The 19,405-nt window shown below is 44.3% G+C and overlaps 1 protein-coding gene across 1 annotated transcript in view; it reads right to left on the bottom strand.

The window, feature by feature from the left end:
- Positions 1–13,365, bottom strand: part of LOC126191505 (zinc finger protein 474-like) — a 385,398-nt gene extending 372,033 nt beyond the window's left edge. The window contains exon 1 of the mRNA XM_049932398.1: positions 13,226–13,365. Coding sequence (XP_049788355.1) covers positions 13,226–13,329 — 104 coding nt within the window. The 5' untranslated portion in view covers positions 13,330–13,365. The remainder of the gene's footprint in view (positions 1–13,225) is intronic.
- Between the last annotated feature and the right edge of the window lie 6,040 nt (positions 13,366–19,405).

A 19,405-nucleotide genomic window follows, 5' to 3' on the forward strand; every position in this document is an offset into this window, starting at 1 on the left:
TCATTGAAGTGTTAGAAATGCAGTTTGGTTTCTGTACAAGTTTTAGATAATCTTGTGTCCCAGTGTTTTATCGATGACATCTCCAGAGCTTCAAAGAATGTTTTAATTAAGATTGTCAAAACCTTTCTCTAAACATGCAAATGCTATAAACACAGTTTCGCTGTTCTTCAGTGTGTCTACTTAGTTAAGTGGTAGGATCAGTATTGCCTTGCGTGTTCAGACATCTCACAGGAATCTAACATTGTACTTATGTTAGTTTGTACAACCCCTTCCCCTCTCCTGTCTACATATTCCTTCCACTATCTAGCCTTCTCTTATTTGCTTAGTTCTGGCTTGCCAAATGAGTTCTTGACAGTTGCTCCTCCTTTGAGCAAAGTTTTCTTTGTTCTTTCTCATTTTCATTCCCTTATGTTTTCCAAGTGCAAAATCACGTTGCAATTTTGGACTTTCTGTCAACGTCATGTTTAGACATTTCTATTTCCAATGGCCTACTTTATTTGCTGCATTTTTATATTTTTTCCTCTTGTCAGATTTAATATTTCACATTTTATCTAACGATTTCTACTGTACCTTCTTCCCGTTCTCATACTCTGCTGCATTCACCACTTCTCTCAAAGATATCCATTCATATACTAGTGGATTCCTCCCTCTGTTTCAGTCAGTCGTTGCATTGCGCTAACTTTAAGATTATCGAAAAACTGTGGGTCTTGACTTATTCAAGTTCCATTTCCTTAATTTGCTACCGTTTACTGTCTCTTTAGTTGTAAACTGCAGCTCGTAACTAATAAAGTATTGTAGGTTTGCGTCTGCACCGGGAAATGTCTTATAATTTAAACTCTGGTTTCGAAAACTTTGTTCCAAATATGTATTATTCTTTCATGATTCTTAAGCAATGTGCTAGATAGTGAACAATGATGAACGGTAGTCATGAAATCTGTTTATGGTGAAATGAGAAAACATGCATAATGGAATATGTGAAAGAGTACATTGTACAGAAAATGAAAAATTGGTATGTCTTCACCCAACTTCGTCTTTCCTCCATGTAGGTGTGAGATATAATTTTTCAAACGCACCGGGAGTTTCAGTGGGTCCCGACCCGTACCTCAGTAGCTGTCCATCATTGGCTACCGCTAGCGTCTGCCACTTCCAGATGGGAACGCCAATTCCGCGAGCCGCCGCGTCAACGCGGAAAACGCTTGCCGCTGCCGTTGCCGCACGACGCACTGCCGCGCTCTAGTGGGAACTGGCCTTAACCCTGTGACGAAATGCACCGCTCTTCTTTGGATCTTCTCTATCTCCTCTGTCAACCCGACCTGGTATGGATCCCACACTGATGAGCAATACTCAAGTATAGGTCGAACAAGTGTTTTGTAAGCCACCTCCTTTGTTGATGGACTACATTTTCTAAGGACTCTCCCAATGGATCTGAACCTGGCACCCGCCTTACCAACAATTAATTTTATATGATCATTCCACTTCAAATTGTTCCGCACGCATACTCACAGATATTTTACAGAAGTAACTGCTACCAGTGTTTGTTCCGCTATCATACGATGAAGGATCCTTCTTTCTATGTATTCGCAATACATTACATTTGTCTATGTTAAGGGTCAATTGCCACTCTCTGAACCAAGTGCCTATCCGCTGCAGATCTTCCTGCATTTCTCTGCAATTTTCTAATGCTGCAACTTCTCTGTATACTACAGCATCATTCGCGAAAAGCCGCATGGAACTTCCAACACTATCTACTAGGTCATTTATATATATATATATATATATTGTGAAAAGCAATGGTCCCATAACACTCCCCTGTGGCACGCCAGAGGTTACTTTAACGTCTCTCCATTGAGAACAACATGCTGTGTTCTGTTTGCTAAAAACTCTTCAATCCAGCCGCACAGCTGGTCTGATATTCCGTAGGCTCTTACTTTGTTTATCAGGCGACAGTGCGGAACTGTATCGAACGCCTTCCATGCACGATGATCTTCCCTCTCGGTAGCAATGGCCGTCCGGAGCCCAATTTTCTTGTGACAGAACAATCTCGTGACCACCGCTGTCAGCAATCATGTACGGTGGCTACATTCCTTTCAGTTCTTTAGGCAGTATCGCGGAAGGAATATCCAGGTTCTCATAGCCCCATTACACATCCTCGTTCAAACTCAGTGAGTGCTTGAGCCTCAGGTTTCAGTGATGATAAGGGCGTCTTTGTCGCCCTAAACGCATTCTTGAGTAACATCAACTCACCACATCCAATCTCAAAGATAACTAACGCTCATGGCTGTTACAGCATGTATTTAAAGCAAACCTGATCCGCAACCTCATAATGGCAGTACTAGCGCAACTCTTATGTGACTGGCGCGAAATTTGAATAGACATCATGTTTCAGGTGTAGAAACACGCCAACCTACTTTCGTTTATGTCGCACAATTCCTTCTTGGTGTTGCGAAATTTTTTTCCCGTCAGTGTACGAGGGGCGTTTGAAAAGTCCGTGCGAAGTCCGGGAGGTGGCACCACCGGCGTGTTTCGAGGTCATTTTTAGTTAGCAGCATCTTTGGAAAGAACGCACACCAAGTTTCAGCCATATTGGTCTATTTCTTCGTGTTTAGCATTCGTGTGAATCAAGGAAGTCGAATGATTGTCAAAAAATGGACGAAAATGAATTTCGTGTGCTGATTAAACATTACTTTATGAAAGGCAAAACGCATCATCAGACTAAAGAGAAGCTTGACAAACATTACGGTCACTCTGCACCTTCGATTAGAACAGTTTATAAGTAGTATCAAAATTTTCGGAGTGGCTATATGGGCACAAATGATGCTGAACGTTCTGGACGCCCTGTGGAGGTTACGACTCCAGAAATCATTGACAAAATCCATGATATGGTGATGGGTCACAGAAGAATTAGGGTGCGAGAGATTGCTAGTGCTGTGGGCATTTCGAATGAATGGGTACATAATATTTTGCATAAACTTTTGGACATGAGAAAGCTATCCACAAGATGGGTTCCGCGATTGCTCACGCTCGACCAAAAACGGAATCATGTGAAGTGTTGCATCGATGGTTTGCAGCTCTTCAGGAAGAATCCGCAGGACTTTAAGCGTCGTTTCGTCACAGTAGATGAAACATGGATACATTACTATACTCCTGAGACCAAACAACAATCTAAAAAATGGGTTACCAATGGAGAATCTGCATCAAAAAAGGCGAAGACCATTCCTTCGTCCGGAAAGGTTATGGCGACTGTCTTTTGGGATTCGCAAGGGATGATCCTCATCGACTATCTCGAAAAGGGTAAAACTATTGCAGGTGAATATTATTCATCGTTATTGGACCGTTTGAAAACCGAGCTGCAAGAAAAACGCCGGCGATTGGACCGCAAAAAAGTTGTTTTCGATCACGACAGTGCACACCTCAGCAGCTGTGGTCGCAAAATTAGTGGAAATGAGATTCCAACTCGTTTCACATCCCCCCTATTCTCCAGACTTGGCTCCCTTGGACTACTATTTGTTCCCCAATTTGAAGAAATAACTGGCGGGACAAAGATTTTATTCAAATGCAGCAACTAATAGCTATTTTGCAGACTTGGACAATTCCTATTATTCGGAAGGGATCAACAAATTAGAACAGCATTGGACGAAGTGTATAAGTCTAAAAGAAGACTATGTCGAAAAATAAAAAAGGTTTACCCCAAATACGTAAGTAGATTCTATTTTTGCACGGACTTTTCAAACGCCCCTCGTATATAAAACGGCTAACGCCGATCTACCACAACACAAAACAGCTTGAGGCTGCAGTGGATGGGCGTCACTGTTATGGGCTGTCCATGAGGATCCAACGGACGTCCAGCACGCCTGAGTCCGGCGATCGGCCATCACTGGTGACCAGCCCAGTTACTGCTTGTACTGAGGTGTAGCCCTCACCTGTGGTTGGGTGGGAGTTCGCCTCGAGGCGTGGTAGGCGGCGAAAGACTTCCCAGGGGGCCGCACAGAAGGCCTCCCCGGTTAGTCTGACAAACAGGCTCCAGTTGCTTTCTGTGGCTGACTTTGTCCCTCAGCCAGATGCCGTTGCTTAACCTGCTACAGAGGGAACTTCTCAGCCTGCAAGATCCGGACAATAACAGAGGGTGGGGTTATTGATAGTTGGGAGCTCCAATGTTAGGCGCGTTATGGAGCTCCTTAGGGACGTGGCTGCTAAGTAAGGGAAGAAAGCCGATGTACACCCATGTGAATATCAGGTGGAGTCATTCCAGATGTGGAAAGGTCCTTCCATATGTCATGAAGAGCACAGGGTGCAGCCAACTGCTGGTCGTGGCTCTCGTCGGTACCAATGATGATCAGAAGAGATTCTCTTTGGTTTCAAGCTGCTAACAGAAGTGGTAAAGACTGCCAGTCTTGCCTGCGAGATGAAAGCAGAGCTCACCGTTTGCAACATATTCGACAGAACCTACTGCTGACCTTTGTTACAAAGCCGATTGGAGGGTCTGAATTAGAGATTCAGACGGTTCTGCGACCATGTAGACTGCAGATTCCTTGACTTGCGCCATAGGGTGGTGCGGTTTCGGGTTCCGCTGAATAGGTCAGGAGTCCACTACTGGCAGGACGCTGCTACACGGATAGCAGGGGCTGTGTATCGTGGACTGGGCGGTTTTTTACATTAGAGGGTCTCGAGAAAACAGAGGAAGGGCTTCAGTCACAAAGGGTGCAGGCCGAACATAGGAAGAACGTAGATAAATGAACCATCGGTATAACCGTTGTAAAATATCGTAGCTGTGTTCGGAAAGTACCAGAGCTCCAAGCGCTAACATAAAGCACTGATGCCCAAATCATAATACGCACTGAGAGCTGGCTAAAGCTGGAGATAAGCTCAGCCGAATTTTTTGCGAAAAATCTAACAGTGTTCCGAAAGAATAGACTAAGCACAGCTGGCGGTGGCGTATTTGTTGCTGTTAGAAATAGTTTACTATGCAAACTTGAAGTAGATTGTTCCAGTGAGTTAGTGTGGGCATAGGTCATTTTTGGCAACCGGAATAAAATAATATCTCTACCCTTTTACCAATCTCCCAACTCAGATGATACAACTGCTGAAAGGTTCTTACAAAACTTGAATTTAATTTCAGAAATTTACCTGACTCATACACGTATAGTTGGTGATGACAAATTTACCATCGATACCTTGGCGAAAATACGTGTTTAAATCCGGAGGTTCGCATAAAACATCATCCGAAATTGTGCTAAACATATTCACTGAAAATTATTCTACATCTACATCTACATTTATACTCCGCAAGCCACCCAACGGTGTGTGGCGGAGGGCACTTTACGTGCCACTGTCATTACCTCCCTTTCCTGTTCCAGTCGCGTATGGTTCGCGGGAAGAACGACTGTCTGAAAGCCTCTGTGCGCGCTCTAATCTCTCTAATTTTACATTCGTGATCTCCTCGGGAGGTATAAGTAGGGGGAAGCAATATATTCGATACCTCATCCAGAAACGCACCCTCTCGAAACCTGGCGAGCAAGCTACACCGCGATGCAGAGCGCCTCGCTTGCAGAGTTTGCCACTTGAGTTTGCTAAACATCTCCGTAACGCTATCACGGTTACCAAATAACCCTGTGACGAAACGCGCCGCTCTTCTTTGGATCTTCTCTATCTCCTCCGTCAACCCGATCTGGTACGGATCCCACACTGATGAGCAATACTCAAGTATAGGTCGAACGAGTGTTTTGTAAGCCACCTCCTTTGTTGATGGACTACATTTTCTAAGGACTCTCCCAATGAATCTCAACCTGGTACCCGCCTTACCAACAATTAATTTTATATGATCATTCCACTTCAAATCGTTCCGCACGCATACTCCCAGATATTTTACAGAAGTAACTGCTACCAGTGTTTGTTCCGCTATCATATAATCATACAATAAAGGATCCTTCTTTCTATGTATTCGCAATACATTACATTTGTCTATGTTAAGGGTCAGTTGCCACTCCCTGCACCAAGTGCCTATCCGCTGCAGATCTTCCTGCATTTCGCTACAATTTTCTAATGCTGCAACTTCTCTGTATACTACAGCATCATCCGCGAAAAGCCGCATGGAACTTCTGACATTATCTACTAGGTCGAGCAGTTAGTTCATGAGCCCACACGAATAGTAAATGGTTGTGAGAACACACCTGACCTCTTAGCAACAAATAATCCTGAGCTAATAACGAGCATCAAAACGGATTCAGGGACTATTGAGTACAGGGTCGTTGCGAGATTGAATATTGTAACCCCCAAATCCTCGGAAAATGATAGAAAAATACACCTATTCAAAAAAGCAGATGAAAATTCAGCTGACGCCCTTCAGAGAGACAGCCTACACTCCTTCCAAATTAACAGTGTAAGTGTATATCAGATATGGCTTGGATTCAAAGAAATAGTATCGACAGCAATTGAGAGATTAACAAACGACGGAGCTGATCTCTCTTGGTACACTTAACGGGTTAGAAGACTGTTGCAAAAACAATGAAAAAAGCATACCAAATTTAAACGAACGCAAGATCTCCAAGATTGGCGAGCTTTAACAGGCGCTCTAAATTGAGCGTAGACATCAATGCGAGATGCTTATAATAGTTTCCACAACGATACTTTATCTCGAAACCCGGCAGAAAATCCAAAGAGATTCTGATCGTGTGCAAATTATGGTTCAAATGGCTCTGAACACTATGGGACTTAACTGCTGAGGTTATCAGTCCCCTAGAACTTAGAACTACTTAAACCTAACTAGCCTAAGGACATCACACACATCCATGCCCGAGGCAGGATTCGAACCTGCGACCGTAGCGGTCGCGCGGTTCCAGACTGTAGCGCCTAGAACCGCTCGGCCACTCCGGCCGGTTGCAAATTATGCTAGCGGCAAGACACAGTCAATGCCTTCTCTGCGCGATAGCAATGGAAATACTATCGACGACAGTGCTGTGAAAGCAGAGTTACTAAGTACAGCGTTTCGAAATTCCTTCACCAAAGAAGAAGAAGTAACTATTCCAGAATTCGAATCAAGAGCAGCTGCTAACATGACTAACTTAGAAGTAGATATCCTCGGAAACTTGAAGCAACTTATATCACTTAATAAAAGCAAGTCTTCTGGTCCAGCCTGTGTACCAAATAGGTTCCTTTCAAAGTAGGGTGATGCAATAGATCTATACTTAACAATCATATACAACCGCTCGCTCGACGAAAGATCCGTATCCAAAGACTGGAGAGTTGCACAGGTCACACCAAAATTCGAGAAAGGTACTAGGAGTAATCGAATAAATTACAGGCTCATATAATTAAAGTCGATATGCAGCAGGATTTTGGAGCATATTTGTGTTCGAACATCATGAATTACCTCGAAGAGAACGGTCAAGTGACACAAAGTAAACATGAATTTAGAAAACATAGTTCCTGTGAAACACTACTAACTGTTTACACACACGAAGTGTTGAGTGCTGTTGGCAAGGGAGTTTAGATTGATTCCGTATTTTTATATTTCCGAAAGGCTTTTGACACTATACCACCCCAATCAGGTTGTAGTGAAACTGTGTGCTTATGGAATATCGTCTCAGTTATGTGACTGCGTTCGTGATTTCCTGTCGGAGGGGTCACAGTTCGTAGTAATTGACGGAAAGTCATCAAGTGAAACAGAAGTGATTTCTGGCGTTCCCTAAGGTAGTGTTATAGGCCGTCTGCTGTTCCTTATCTATATAAAAGATTTAGGATACAACCTGAGAAGCCGTCTTAGGTTGTTTGCGGATGATGTTGTCGTTTATCGTCTAGTAAACTCATCAGAGGACAAAAAGAATTGCAAAATGATTTAGAAAAGATATCTGAATAGTGCGAAAATTGGCAATTGACCCTAAGTAATGAAAAGTGTGAGGTCATCCACATCAGTGCTGAATGGAATCCGATAAACTTCGGTTACACGATAAATCAGTTTAATCTAAAGGCCATAAATTGAACTAAATACCTATCAAACAATGGAAAATACAGGATGGAATGTAACAATAGTATGAAAAGAAAAGTTGCTACTCACCATACAGCGGAGAGGGGCAACTCACACACGCATATGACTGCAGTCTCTGGCAGCTGAAGCCACACTGCCATTTGTGAGTTGGATTGCGTGAATGTGTGTGTGTGTGTGTGTGTGTTTTCGACAAAGGCCTTGTTGGCCGAAAGCTTATTTGTGACAGTCTTTTTGTTGTGCCTATGTGCGACTCAACATCTACGCTATATGGTAAGTAGCAACTTCCGTTTTAGAATATTGCAACTAAATACCTAGGAATTACAATTACGAACAATTTAACTTGGAAAGAACACATAGAAAACGTTGTGGGGAAGGCAAACCAAAAAATCTCCTGAAGAGACTGCCTACACTAAGCTCGTCCGTCCTCTTTTGGATTACTGCAGCGCCGTCTGGGATCCATACCAGGTAGGATTAACGGAGTACCTCGAGAAATTTCAACCAAGAGCGGCACGTTTTGTATTATCGCGAGATAGGGGAGAGAGTGTCACGTATATGACACAGGATTTGGAATGCACACCAGTAAAACGAAGAAATTTATCGTTGCGACGGAATCTTCTCACGAAATTTCAATCACCAGCTTTCTCCTCCGATTGCGAAAATATTTTGTTGACGCCCACCTACATAGTGAGAAACGTTCATCATAATACAATTAAGGAAATCAGAGCGCGCACGGAAAGATATAAGAGTTGGTTTTTTTCAGCGCGCTGTTCGAGAGTGGAATAATAGAGAATTATTGTGGAGGTGGTTCGATGAACCCTCTGCCAGGCGCTTAAGTGCGATTAGCAGAGTATCCGTATAGATGTAGATGTAGACTTAGATAGATTCTCTGCAGTAACTTTAAGCATAAGAGACACCCACCCGCCGGCCGAAGTGGCCGTGTGGTTAAAGGCGCTGCAGTCTGGAACCGCAAGACCGCTTCGGTCGCAGGTTCGAATCCTGCCTCGGGCATGGATGTTTGTGATGTCCTTAGGTTAGTAAGGTTTAACTAGTTCTAAGTTCTAGGGGACTAATGACCTCAGCAGTTGAGTCCCATAGTGCTCAGAGCCATTTGAACCAAGACACCCACCCTTCTCAATTGAACCAATTATTTTTTCCTACAAAGACTTTGCCTGTTTGTGGTTTCCGCGATTCCTGTCCATAGATGCCCAGCTACGAGTTACCACGATTATATTTATCATCCTCAGGACGCCACACACTTTCTTCTTTGTTGGACTAAACTTATCAGTTCCTCAGTGTTCATATTTCTTGTACGAGACGTCGATCTATTCGACCGAGAAAACAGTTTTAATTTTCACCGTCTGTCATCTGAAGACTGTACGGTCGGGCGACGAGATCGGCTCCATTGTGTTCTCGAACGCAACGGCGTACTGATTTGAAAAGATCGTCCGTTTTCGGTGCATGTCGGTCGTTGGCGGAACCCACCGACGTCGATGCTGCTGTGAGTGCAGCCTAAGCAGCAGTTCCCGCGCCCCGTACGCGATTGGAAGGGGAAGAAACAGAACAACGCTAAGTATCCTCTGCCATGCACTTCACAGTAGTCTGCAGAGCATGTACAGGGTGGCGCACGAAATGTGCTACCATTTTGTTTTTGAATATAAACTTTATTGTCAATACAATCTGAAAGGAACATATACTACAATGAAGAGCCGTCCCTGGAGATTTGTTCTAACTCAGCACATGCTCAATATGTCCACCATTTCGTTTCGTAACTTCCTTCAAACCAACACTGAAGTTAGTGATTACCCTACGGCACATGTCTTCGGTAATTTCACTGCAAGCTTGAAGAATAAGTCTTCTGAGCTCCATTAAATCACTTGGACTTTCGGGAAAATTTTTTCCTTTTTGTACCCCCCAAAGAAAAAAGTCACATGGATTGAGGTCTGGACTATTGGGGGCCAATTTTGTCCGTCATCGAAGCGACCTGGAAACCTGAGTGAAATGATCCGCATGTCGAAATGCTCGTGTAAAAACTCCAACACGGTGTTTGCAGTATGTGGCCTTGCTCCATCTTGCATGAACCACTGCGTGTTGAAGGGCAAGGCAGTAGCAAGAATCTATGGAATGAAGCTATTGAGAAGCCTGCTCAAATAACGCTGGCTGTTCACAGTTTCTTCAAAGAAAAAGGGTCCAATAAGTCCGTGACTGGAAATTGCTGCCCACGCTGTAATCCTCGGAGCATAATGTTGTCGTTCACGAAGCATTTGTGGGTTTTCAGTGGCCCAAAAGCGTACATTTTGTTTGTTGACCACACCGTCTAAATGAAAATGCGCCTCGTCTGAAAACCAAACGTTGCTGAGAGTTTCTTCCCTATCCTCCGCCCACTGAGCAAACAGTAGTCTCTGCTGCTTGTGTTCTTCAGTGAGCTTCTGTGCACAGGTCGTCTTGTATGGGTACATATGGAGGTCACTTTTAAGAATGCGTTGAACGGAGCGTCTGGATATTCCCAGTTGCACTGCTGCCTTTCTACACGATTTCCCGGGACTTCTCTGTACAGCAACTCGTACCGCTTCAATATTCTCCGGCGAACAAACAGGCTTAGGCCGAGGTCGCTTCGCTTCCAATACTGTTCCTTCCTGTACAAATTTATCGTACAACCTGTGGATGGTCTTCTTGCAAGGGACCCATAGTGTGTTAAATAGAGTGGTGGCGATCCGTGAATGAGTCGTTCATTTGAACGACTCTAAATAAAGAATCGTAAGAATCGAATCGTCATACGGACGAATCGTCGTTCAAAAGAATCGTAAGAACGATTGCGTTTTTTCGAGTCGTGACGGTTCCAAGTTCCAACGATTCATCGATTCTTAGTACGCTATGCTTCGAAGGCAACTTCCGAATCATGCCGAGTCGTGCCAAATGATTACGACCGCCAGATGGCAGTCAAGTGGAGGATGCGTGTGAACAAAGGAAGCTCAGAACGAACAAACGAAGTTCGTCGGCCATAATACAGGGTGATTCAAAAAGAATACCACAACTTTAGGAATTTAAAACTCTGCAACGACAAAAGGCAGAGCTAAGCACTATCTGTCGGCGAATTAAGGGAGCCATAAAGTTTCATTTAGTTGTACATTTGTTCGCTTGAGGCGCTGTTGAGTAGGCGTCAGCATCAGTTGATGCTAAGATGGCGACCGCTCAACAGAAAGCTTTTTGTGTTATTGAGAATTGGCTGTTCCCTCAACTCGAACAAGAAGCACAACAATTCATATTTCAGCAGGATGGAGCGCCACCACATCGGCACTTATCTGTCCGTAACTACCTGAACGTCAACTACCCGAGGCGATGGATCGGCCGCCAGGCAGCCCGTGACAGAGCACTTCATCACTGGCCTCCATGAAGCCCTGATCTTACCCCCTGCGATTTTTTCTTATGGGGGTATGTTAAGGATATGGTGTTTCGGCCACCTCTCCCAGCCACCATTGATGATTTGAAACGAGAAATAACAGCAGCTATCCAAACTGTTACGCCTGATATGCAACAGAGAGTGTGGAACGAGTTGGAGTATCGGGTTGATATTGCTCGAGTGTCTGGAGGGGGCCATATTGAACATCTCTGAACTTGTTTTTGAGTGAAAAAAAACCTTTTTAAATACTCTTTGTAATCATGTATAACAGAAGGTTATATTATGTTTCTTTCATTAAATACACATTTTTAAAGTTGTGGTATTCTTTTTGAATCACCCTGTATTACTCGTGAAAAACAAGCTGACACTTGGCGGTGGCTGACCGGAACGAGCGTAAAGGCATTTCCCATTTACTATCGCTACCATCAGACACCGCGCCGACGTCAGCTTAGTTTGCGCGAGTAATACACGAACTAGTGATGACAGAAACGATATACAGCGAGTACACAGCTCCCAATACACACGATTAAAATCAAGAAATCCAAGTATGATGAATAAATACGTACCTCTTATTTGTTGAAGATGCAATGCAAAACACACACACATCTTCTTTACACACGAGCAATAGCACTTAGATTATGTATATTTTGCGTATCTCGAAAACGGCCCTAACGATTTGGATGAAATTTTGTATTTAGACTGGTTTTTGCTTTTTGAGTTCACCTACATAGTTCCATTCCTTCGTAAAAAGTCAATTTTACTACATAGTTCCATTCGTAAAAGCGCAATTTTATATTATAAAAACGCTATTTCACATATTTTTATTACGCCATCTCGTAAAACTTTGTTAGTACGTATTGACTGTCGTTAAGGTTTTGGTTTTTATGTTTATCTGTATGTAGGTGTCTTTACTTACAGCACGCAAAATTTGCTGTGTGGGAGGGCTGTCAACTGCGTTGTGAATTACAAGGGTGATGTGGACTTGGAAAGACATCTTAGCACAGAAAAACATAGGATGATATGAGCCAAACCACGTCTGCCACACTGCTAGATTTTGTTACTATAAAACAGACGTCTGTAGTTAGATACGTTCAAGCCACACAACCAAACTGGCATACCACGTAATTTTGCACCACCTTTCGCACAAATCGACTCCTCTTTCCTGGCATACTGTAATAAAACAATAGATGCAATCAAATCAAATGTGACCTTTTATCAATTAAGGCATTAGACGTATAAATCGACTTGTAACGTCATATGCATATTTACTCATAAATAAACTATTCCTGGAATATCTTGTCATGACACAGTTCGATTCTAACCCCATTGACAATTTCAGACATCTCCTGCCATCTGTGAGTAAGATGTAGAACTTTTTGCATTCCGTAAGAATCGTGCTATCGCAGACTAGAATGAATCGTGAAAGAATCGTGAACGAATCGTAGGAATCGATTCGCAATGTGAGATCGAATCGTAGGAATCGAATCGGGAAAATGAATCATGTTGCCCAACTCTAGTGTTAAACTGTTGTCGAAAACGCCTCTGAGTCACAACAAGGCTTTTCGTTTCATGAAAAAGTAACACAATTGCCGATCGTTGCTGTGTCGTCAGTCTTCCATTGTGAGCCATTGTTGCTTACTAGTCTCCTAGCGGCAGTATCGTGAATTACACGTCATTTCGTAACTCATTTGTTTTTCCAAGCTCTGCTGGTACTGCTATGGAGATCCCAACAGGATATCTAATGTGCGTCGTAAATTGTGAAACAAACAATTGGTAACACATTTCGTGCGCCACCCTGTATAAGATGTATAAGTAGTTGCACAGCTGTAGGAACGTATGGTACTTACAGCGAGAAAGAATCTGCGAGCGGCTCCAGTGCGAGTGTAGCCCGCGGCGCCGGTGCTGCCAAACTGGCGGGGACGCCGCTGGCGGGCGAGGATGCGCCTCGCATCACATCAGCTCACATCACGGCTGGAACCGGCGCTGGCGCAACAGCTGCTGCAGCGGCGCGTGACCCGGGCCTCGCCTGCCAAGGCTGTTTGCAAACAACACGTACTGTTCTGTAGAACCTCCTGGGCGGCAGTGGTGGTGCCACTCAACAGAGACCCGTGGCTGTCATCTGGCTCCCTGGATTCCCCGAAAGGCTACACCACATTGACGACTGATAACTAAAACAGGCCCTTACGTCGTATTGGTTATGAACTGTAGATTAAAACTGAAGAAACTGCAAAAAGGTGGGAATTTAAGGAGATGGGACCTGGATAAATTGAAAGAACCAGAGGTTTTACAGAGTTACAGGGAGAGCATTAGGGGACGATTGACAAGAATGGGGGAAAGAGATACAGTAGAAGAAGAATGGGTAGCTCTGAGAGACGAAATAGTGAAATCAGCAGAGGATCAAGCATGTAAAAAGACGAGGGCTAATAGAAATCCTTGGGTAACAGATGTGCTATTGAATTTAATTGATGAAAGGAGAAACTACAAAAATGCAGTAAATGAAGCAGACTTATCTTAGAGAATAGATTAAGAAACGGCAAGCCTACGTTTCTAGCATTTGTAGACTTAGAGAAAGCTTTTGACAATGTTGATTTGAATACTCTCATTCATATTCTGAAGGTGGCAGGGGTCAAATACAGAGAACGAAAGGCTATTTACAATTTGTACAGAAACCAGATGGCAGTTATAAAAGTCGAGGGGCATCAAAGGGAAGCAGTGGTCAGGGAGTGAGACAGGGTTGTAGCCTCTCGCCGATGTTATTCAATCTGTATATTGAGCAAGCAGTAAAGGAAACAAAAGAAAAATTCGGAGCAGGAATTAAAATCAATGGAGAAGAAATAAAAACTTTGACATTGTAATTCTGTCAGAGACAGCGAAGGACCTGGAAGAGCAGCTCAACGGAATGGACAATGCTTTGAAAGGAGGATATAAGATGAACATCAACAAAAGCAAAACGAGGATAATGGAATGTACTCGAATTAAATCGGGTGATGCTGCGGGAATTAGATTAGGAAATGAGACGCTGAAAGTAGTAAATGAGTTTTGCTATTTGGGGAGCAAAATAACTCACGATGGTCGTAGTAGAGAGGATATAAAATGTAGACTAGCAATGGCAAGGAAAGCGTTTCTGAAGAAGAGAGATTTGTTAACATCGAGTATAGATTTAAGTGTCAGGAAGTCGTTTCTGAAAGTATTTGTATGGAATGTTTGGAAGTGAAACGTGGGCGATAAATAGTTCGGGCAAGAAGAGAATAGAAGCTTTAGAGATGTGGTGCTACAGAAGAATGCTGAAGATTAGGTGGGTAGATCACATAAGTAATGAGGAGGTATTGAATAGAATTGGGGAGAAGAGGAGTTTGTGGCACAACTTGACCAGAAGAAGGGATCGGTTGGTAGGACATATTCTGAGGCATCAAGGGATCACCAATTTAGTATTGGAGGGCAGCGTGGAAGGTAAAAATCCTAGAGGGAGACCGAGAGATGAATGCACTAAGCAGATTCAGAAGGATGTAGGTTGCAGTAGGTACTGGGAGATGAAGAAGCTTGCACAGGATAGAGTAGCATGGAGAGCTGCATCAGACCAGTCTCAGGACTGAAGACCAGAACAACAACAACGACAACAACAACTAAAACAGGCTCTTATGTCGTATCTTCGCTGATACACAACTGTCACTTTGAACTGCTGAATGCGGTTAAAGGCGCTACAGTCTGGAACCGCGTGACCGCTACGGTCGCAGGTTCGAATCCTGCCTCGGGCATGGATGTGTGTGACGTCCTTAGGTTAGTTAGGTTTAAGTAGTTCTAAGTTCTAGGGGACTGATGACCTTAGAAGTTAAGTCCCATAGTGCTCAGAGCCATTTTTTTTTTGAACTGCTGAATAATACAACTCAGTACGTTATCCTATACGGTGAGGGTTCATCATAAACGAAAATAACATCAAGCGTACCCGTAACCAAGCCTCAGAGGATTATTAATATTCTCAATACATAGAAACAATTCGTAAGATACACTGTCTGACTGCCTGGGAGAAAAAACGAAAGCTAAGCACCGGCAAGGCGAGGAGGAAACGAAATTATACTTCACGGTCTGAGAGGATATATGATGTCATTTCAGCGATTACAGTATCGAGTCAAACTTTCAAAGACATTGGCAATATGGGCCCACTTCCCAGTGTGATGTTAAATCCGTTCTGGCCTGGATACTCGCGCTGAATCGGTTGGGAAGGGTGTCATGAAGCAGTTTTATTCTCTCCTGATGCAAGTTGCTCCACAAGTGTTGTAACTGTTTTTTGCTACCCTTTGTACTGACACTGGGACGGAATTGGCATCCGAGCTGGTCCCACACGTTATACCGGCCTCTGTGGCAGAGCGGTTCTAGGCGCTTCAGTCCGGAACCGCGCTGCTGCTGCGGTCGCAGCTTCGAATCCTGCCTCGGGCATGGATGTGTGTGATGTCCTTAGGTTAGTTAGGTTTAAGTAGTTCTAAGTTCTAGGGGACTGATGACTTCATATGTTAAGTCCCATAGTGCTTTGAACCATTTGAACACATGTTATGTCGAGAACAGATCTGGGGATTGTTAAAAATTCAATGTGAAACCTTCAGCTGTCACAAATTTTGCACAATTCGCTACTAGTTTCGGTCAATGACCATTGTCAAGTTTAGCTGGCATAAAAGGTAGGGAAGTTAAGCCATGATATGAACAATATTAATAATTTACTCTTTTTAGCCCACCATAGTACGCAAAAAATTTCTCACAATAATAACTGTGTACGATTATTCTGGTCAAGAAGCAAGTCCACATCGGCAGTTAGTAAGTGTTAGTAAGTTGCTTCTTGGTGAAAATTTCGTGCACAGTTATTACAGTGAGAATTTTTTTGCGTACTATGGTGGGCTTAATAGAGCAAATTATTACTTTTGTTCAAATTATGGTTTAACTTTCCTACCGTTTATGCCAGCTAAGTTTAATAATGGCCAGTGACCGAATCTAGTAGCGAATTGTGCAAAATATGTGACAGCTGAAGGTTTCAGCAGGAATTTTAACAGTTACTTGGCGGCTGAATATTCCCATCTGCAAACGTACATAAGATATGGGGGACCTTTCTGGCCGCTGGAGTACCTGAACGTCACGCATACAGATCACAGAGATGCGTGTCTGTTTGGACGAGCACTGTCCCGTTGAAAACTAGCATCAAGATACTGTCCCAAGAGAGATAACATGCGAGGACGCAGGCTGTCATGAACTTGCCGTTGCGCCATCAAAGTTCCCTCAGTCACTACTAGCCATGATCTGAAGTCGTACTTCCCAAACCGTGGCGCCACGAGTAACACCGTTGTGCCTCTCCAAAACACAGGAAGAACGGGACCTCTCCGCTGGTCGCCGCATACCCGCCAGCGGTCATCAGGGGTAGCGCAGGACTGCGATTCACAGATGCATACAGTGCGACGTTGTTCATCAGCAGTCCATGCTTCCCGGTCGCGACCCCACTCGAAACGCAGCCATTTGTGTTGTGGTGATGACGGCAGACCGCGCATGGGGGTGGCAATTTGAAAGGTATTTGCTAAGGTCTGAGAGCCGAGCGCGCGAAATAAAAAAACCGGGAGTCGCAGATAGGTGCCCGGAGGAAGCAGATGTGTGGTGACAGCGTAGGTCGCTGCCCCTGACCAAACTTTAGCACGTAAATGAGAGAAGATATATAATGATTTCAAATTGGTTTTGTTATATAATGTTCAGAGTTAAGATTTGTATGTCCAAGGTTTGACACAGTAAGCGTTTGGTAAAATTTTTTGTAAGAGTGATTCGTGCTACAAAAATGTTGGAAATGGTAGGTTTTGTGTATGACTTAAAATTTTAACTATATATATATATATATATATATATATATATATATATATATATATATATATATATATATATATATTGTGTTTAAATCTAACAGCCTGAATCATAATCCACATCCTTTGCTTGTATTGAATATGAAAATGAGTTGTAAAGTAAAGTTACCCACCAATGAAAGAACGTAAAGAAAATGAGGCCTCTATGCAATATACACTCCTGGAAATTGAAATAAGAACACCGTGAATTCATTGTCCCAGGAAGGGGAAACTTTATTGACACATTCCTGGGGTCAGATACATCACATGATCACACTGACAGAACCACAGGCACATAGACACAGGCAACAGAGCATGCACAATGTCGGCACTAGTACAGCGTATATCCACCTTTCGCAGCAATGCAGGCTGCTATTCTCCCATGGAGACGATCGTAGAGATGCTGGATGTAGTCCTGTGGAACGGCTTGCCATGCCATTTCCACCTGGCGCCTCAGTTGGACCAGCGTTCGTGCTGGACGTGCAGACCGCGTGAGACGACGCTTCATCCAGTCCCAAACATGCTCAATGGAGGACAGATCCGGAGATCTTGCTGGCCAGGGTAGTTGACTTACACCTTCTAGAGCACGTTGGGTGGCACGGGATACATGCTGACGTGCATTGTCCTGTTGGAACAGCAAGTTCCCTTGCCGGTTTAGGAATGGTAGAACGATGGGTTCGATGACGGTTTGGATGTACCGTGCACTATTCAGTGTCCCCTCGACGATCACCAGTGGTGTACGGCCAGTGTAGGAAATCGCTCCCCACACCATTATGCCGGGTGTTGGCCCTGTGTGCCTCGGTCGTATGCAGTCCTGATTGTGGCGCTCACCTGCACGGCGCCAAACACGCATACGACCATCATTGGCACCAAGGCAGAAGCGACTCTCATCGCTGAAGACGACACGTCTCCATTCGTCCCTCCATTCACGCCTGTCGCGACACCACTGGAGGCGGGCTGCACGATGTTGGGGCGTGAGCGGAAGACGGCCTAACGGTGTGCGGGACCGTAGCCCAGCTTCATGGAGACGGTTGCGAATGGTCCTCGCCGATACCCCAGGAGCAACAGTGTCCCTAATTTGCTGGGAAGTGGCGGTGCGGTCCCCTACGGCACTGCGTAGGATCCTACGGTCTTGGCGTGCATCCGTGCGTCGCTGCGGTCCGGTCCCAGGTCGACGGGCACGTGCACCTTCCGCCGACCACTGGCGACAACATCGATGTACTGTGGAGACCTCACGCCCCACGTGTTGAGCAATTCGGCGGTACGTCCACCCGGCCTCCCGCATGCCCACTATACGCCCTCGCTCAAAGTCCGTCAACTGCACATACGGTTCACGTCCACGCTGTCGCGGCATGCTACCAGTGTTAAAGACTGCGATGGAGCTCCGCATGCCACGGCAAACTGGCTGACACTGACGGCGGCGGTGCACAAATGCTGCGCAGCTAGCGCCATTCGACGGCCTACACCGCGGTTCCTGGTGTGTCCGCTGTGCCGTGCGTGTGATCATTGCTTGTACAGCCCTCTCGCAGTGTCCGGAGCAAGTATGGTGGGTCTGACACACCGGTGTCAATGTGTTCTTTTTTCCATTTCCAGGAGTGTATATGTGCAGTTCATAGTCTGAAATCGATTTTGGTATAACTAACGTTATCAGAGCAAAGTTATTTCAGATAACTAATTTAATGCCATTGCGCAACTGGCATTATTCAAGTTAAGGTATAATTTCATTAAGTAAACATTAGGGCCAAAAGTTAATTTTCCAGTACCATCTTAATGCCATTGCACAAACGGCATTATTCTCTTAAACTTGACTGCTGACTCAAATACATGTTGCATTTCTGGCAAAATGGAGGAGTGCAAGAAACAAGTTCACAGACGCTGTCAGATGCAGGTTTGTTGAATAATTAATTTAGAACAATCTTATCAATGATACTTTCACAAAAAAGGATACAAGTTTATTTGTCTGTCTGCAGCTAGTCTCCCACCAATGGTGCGGGATGACACAGAATGGTGGCCTTTGGGTGACACGAGCAGATGTGACGGTCTTACGACGTGCTTGGCGCACAGCACGGTGATCATCCCTTGTGGCGGTCAGATGTGGTCGACCGGGACCTTAAAGACAATTATGCCTGCCCTCACGTTCCCATGTAGTCCAAATTCAGG

This window comes from Schistocerca cancellata, chromosome 6 (genome assembly GCF_023864275.1).
Source record: "Schistocerca cancellata isolate TAMUIC-IGC-003103 chromosome 6, iqSchCanc2.1, whole genome shotgun sequence".
In the NCBI taxonomy this organism is placed as follows: domain Eukaryota; kingdom Metazoa; phylum Arthropoda; class Insecta; order Orthoptera; family Acrididae; genus Schistocerca; species Schistocerca cancellata.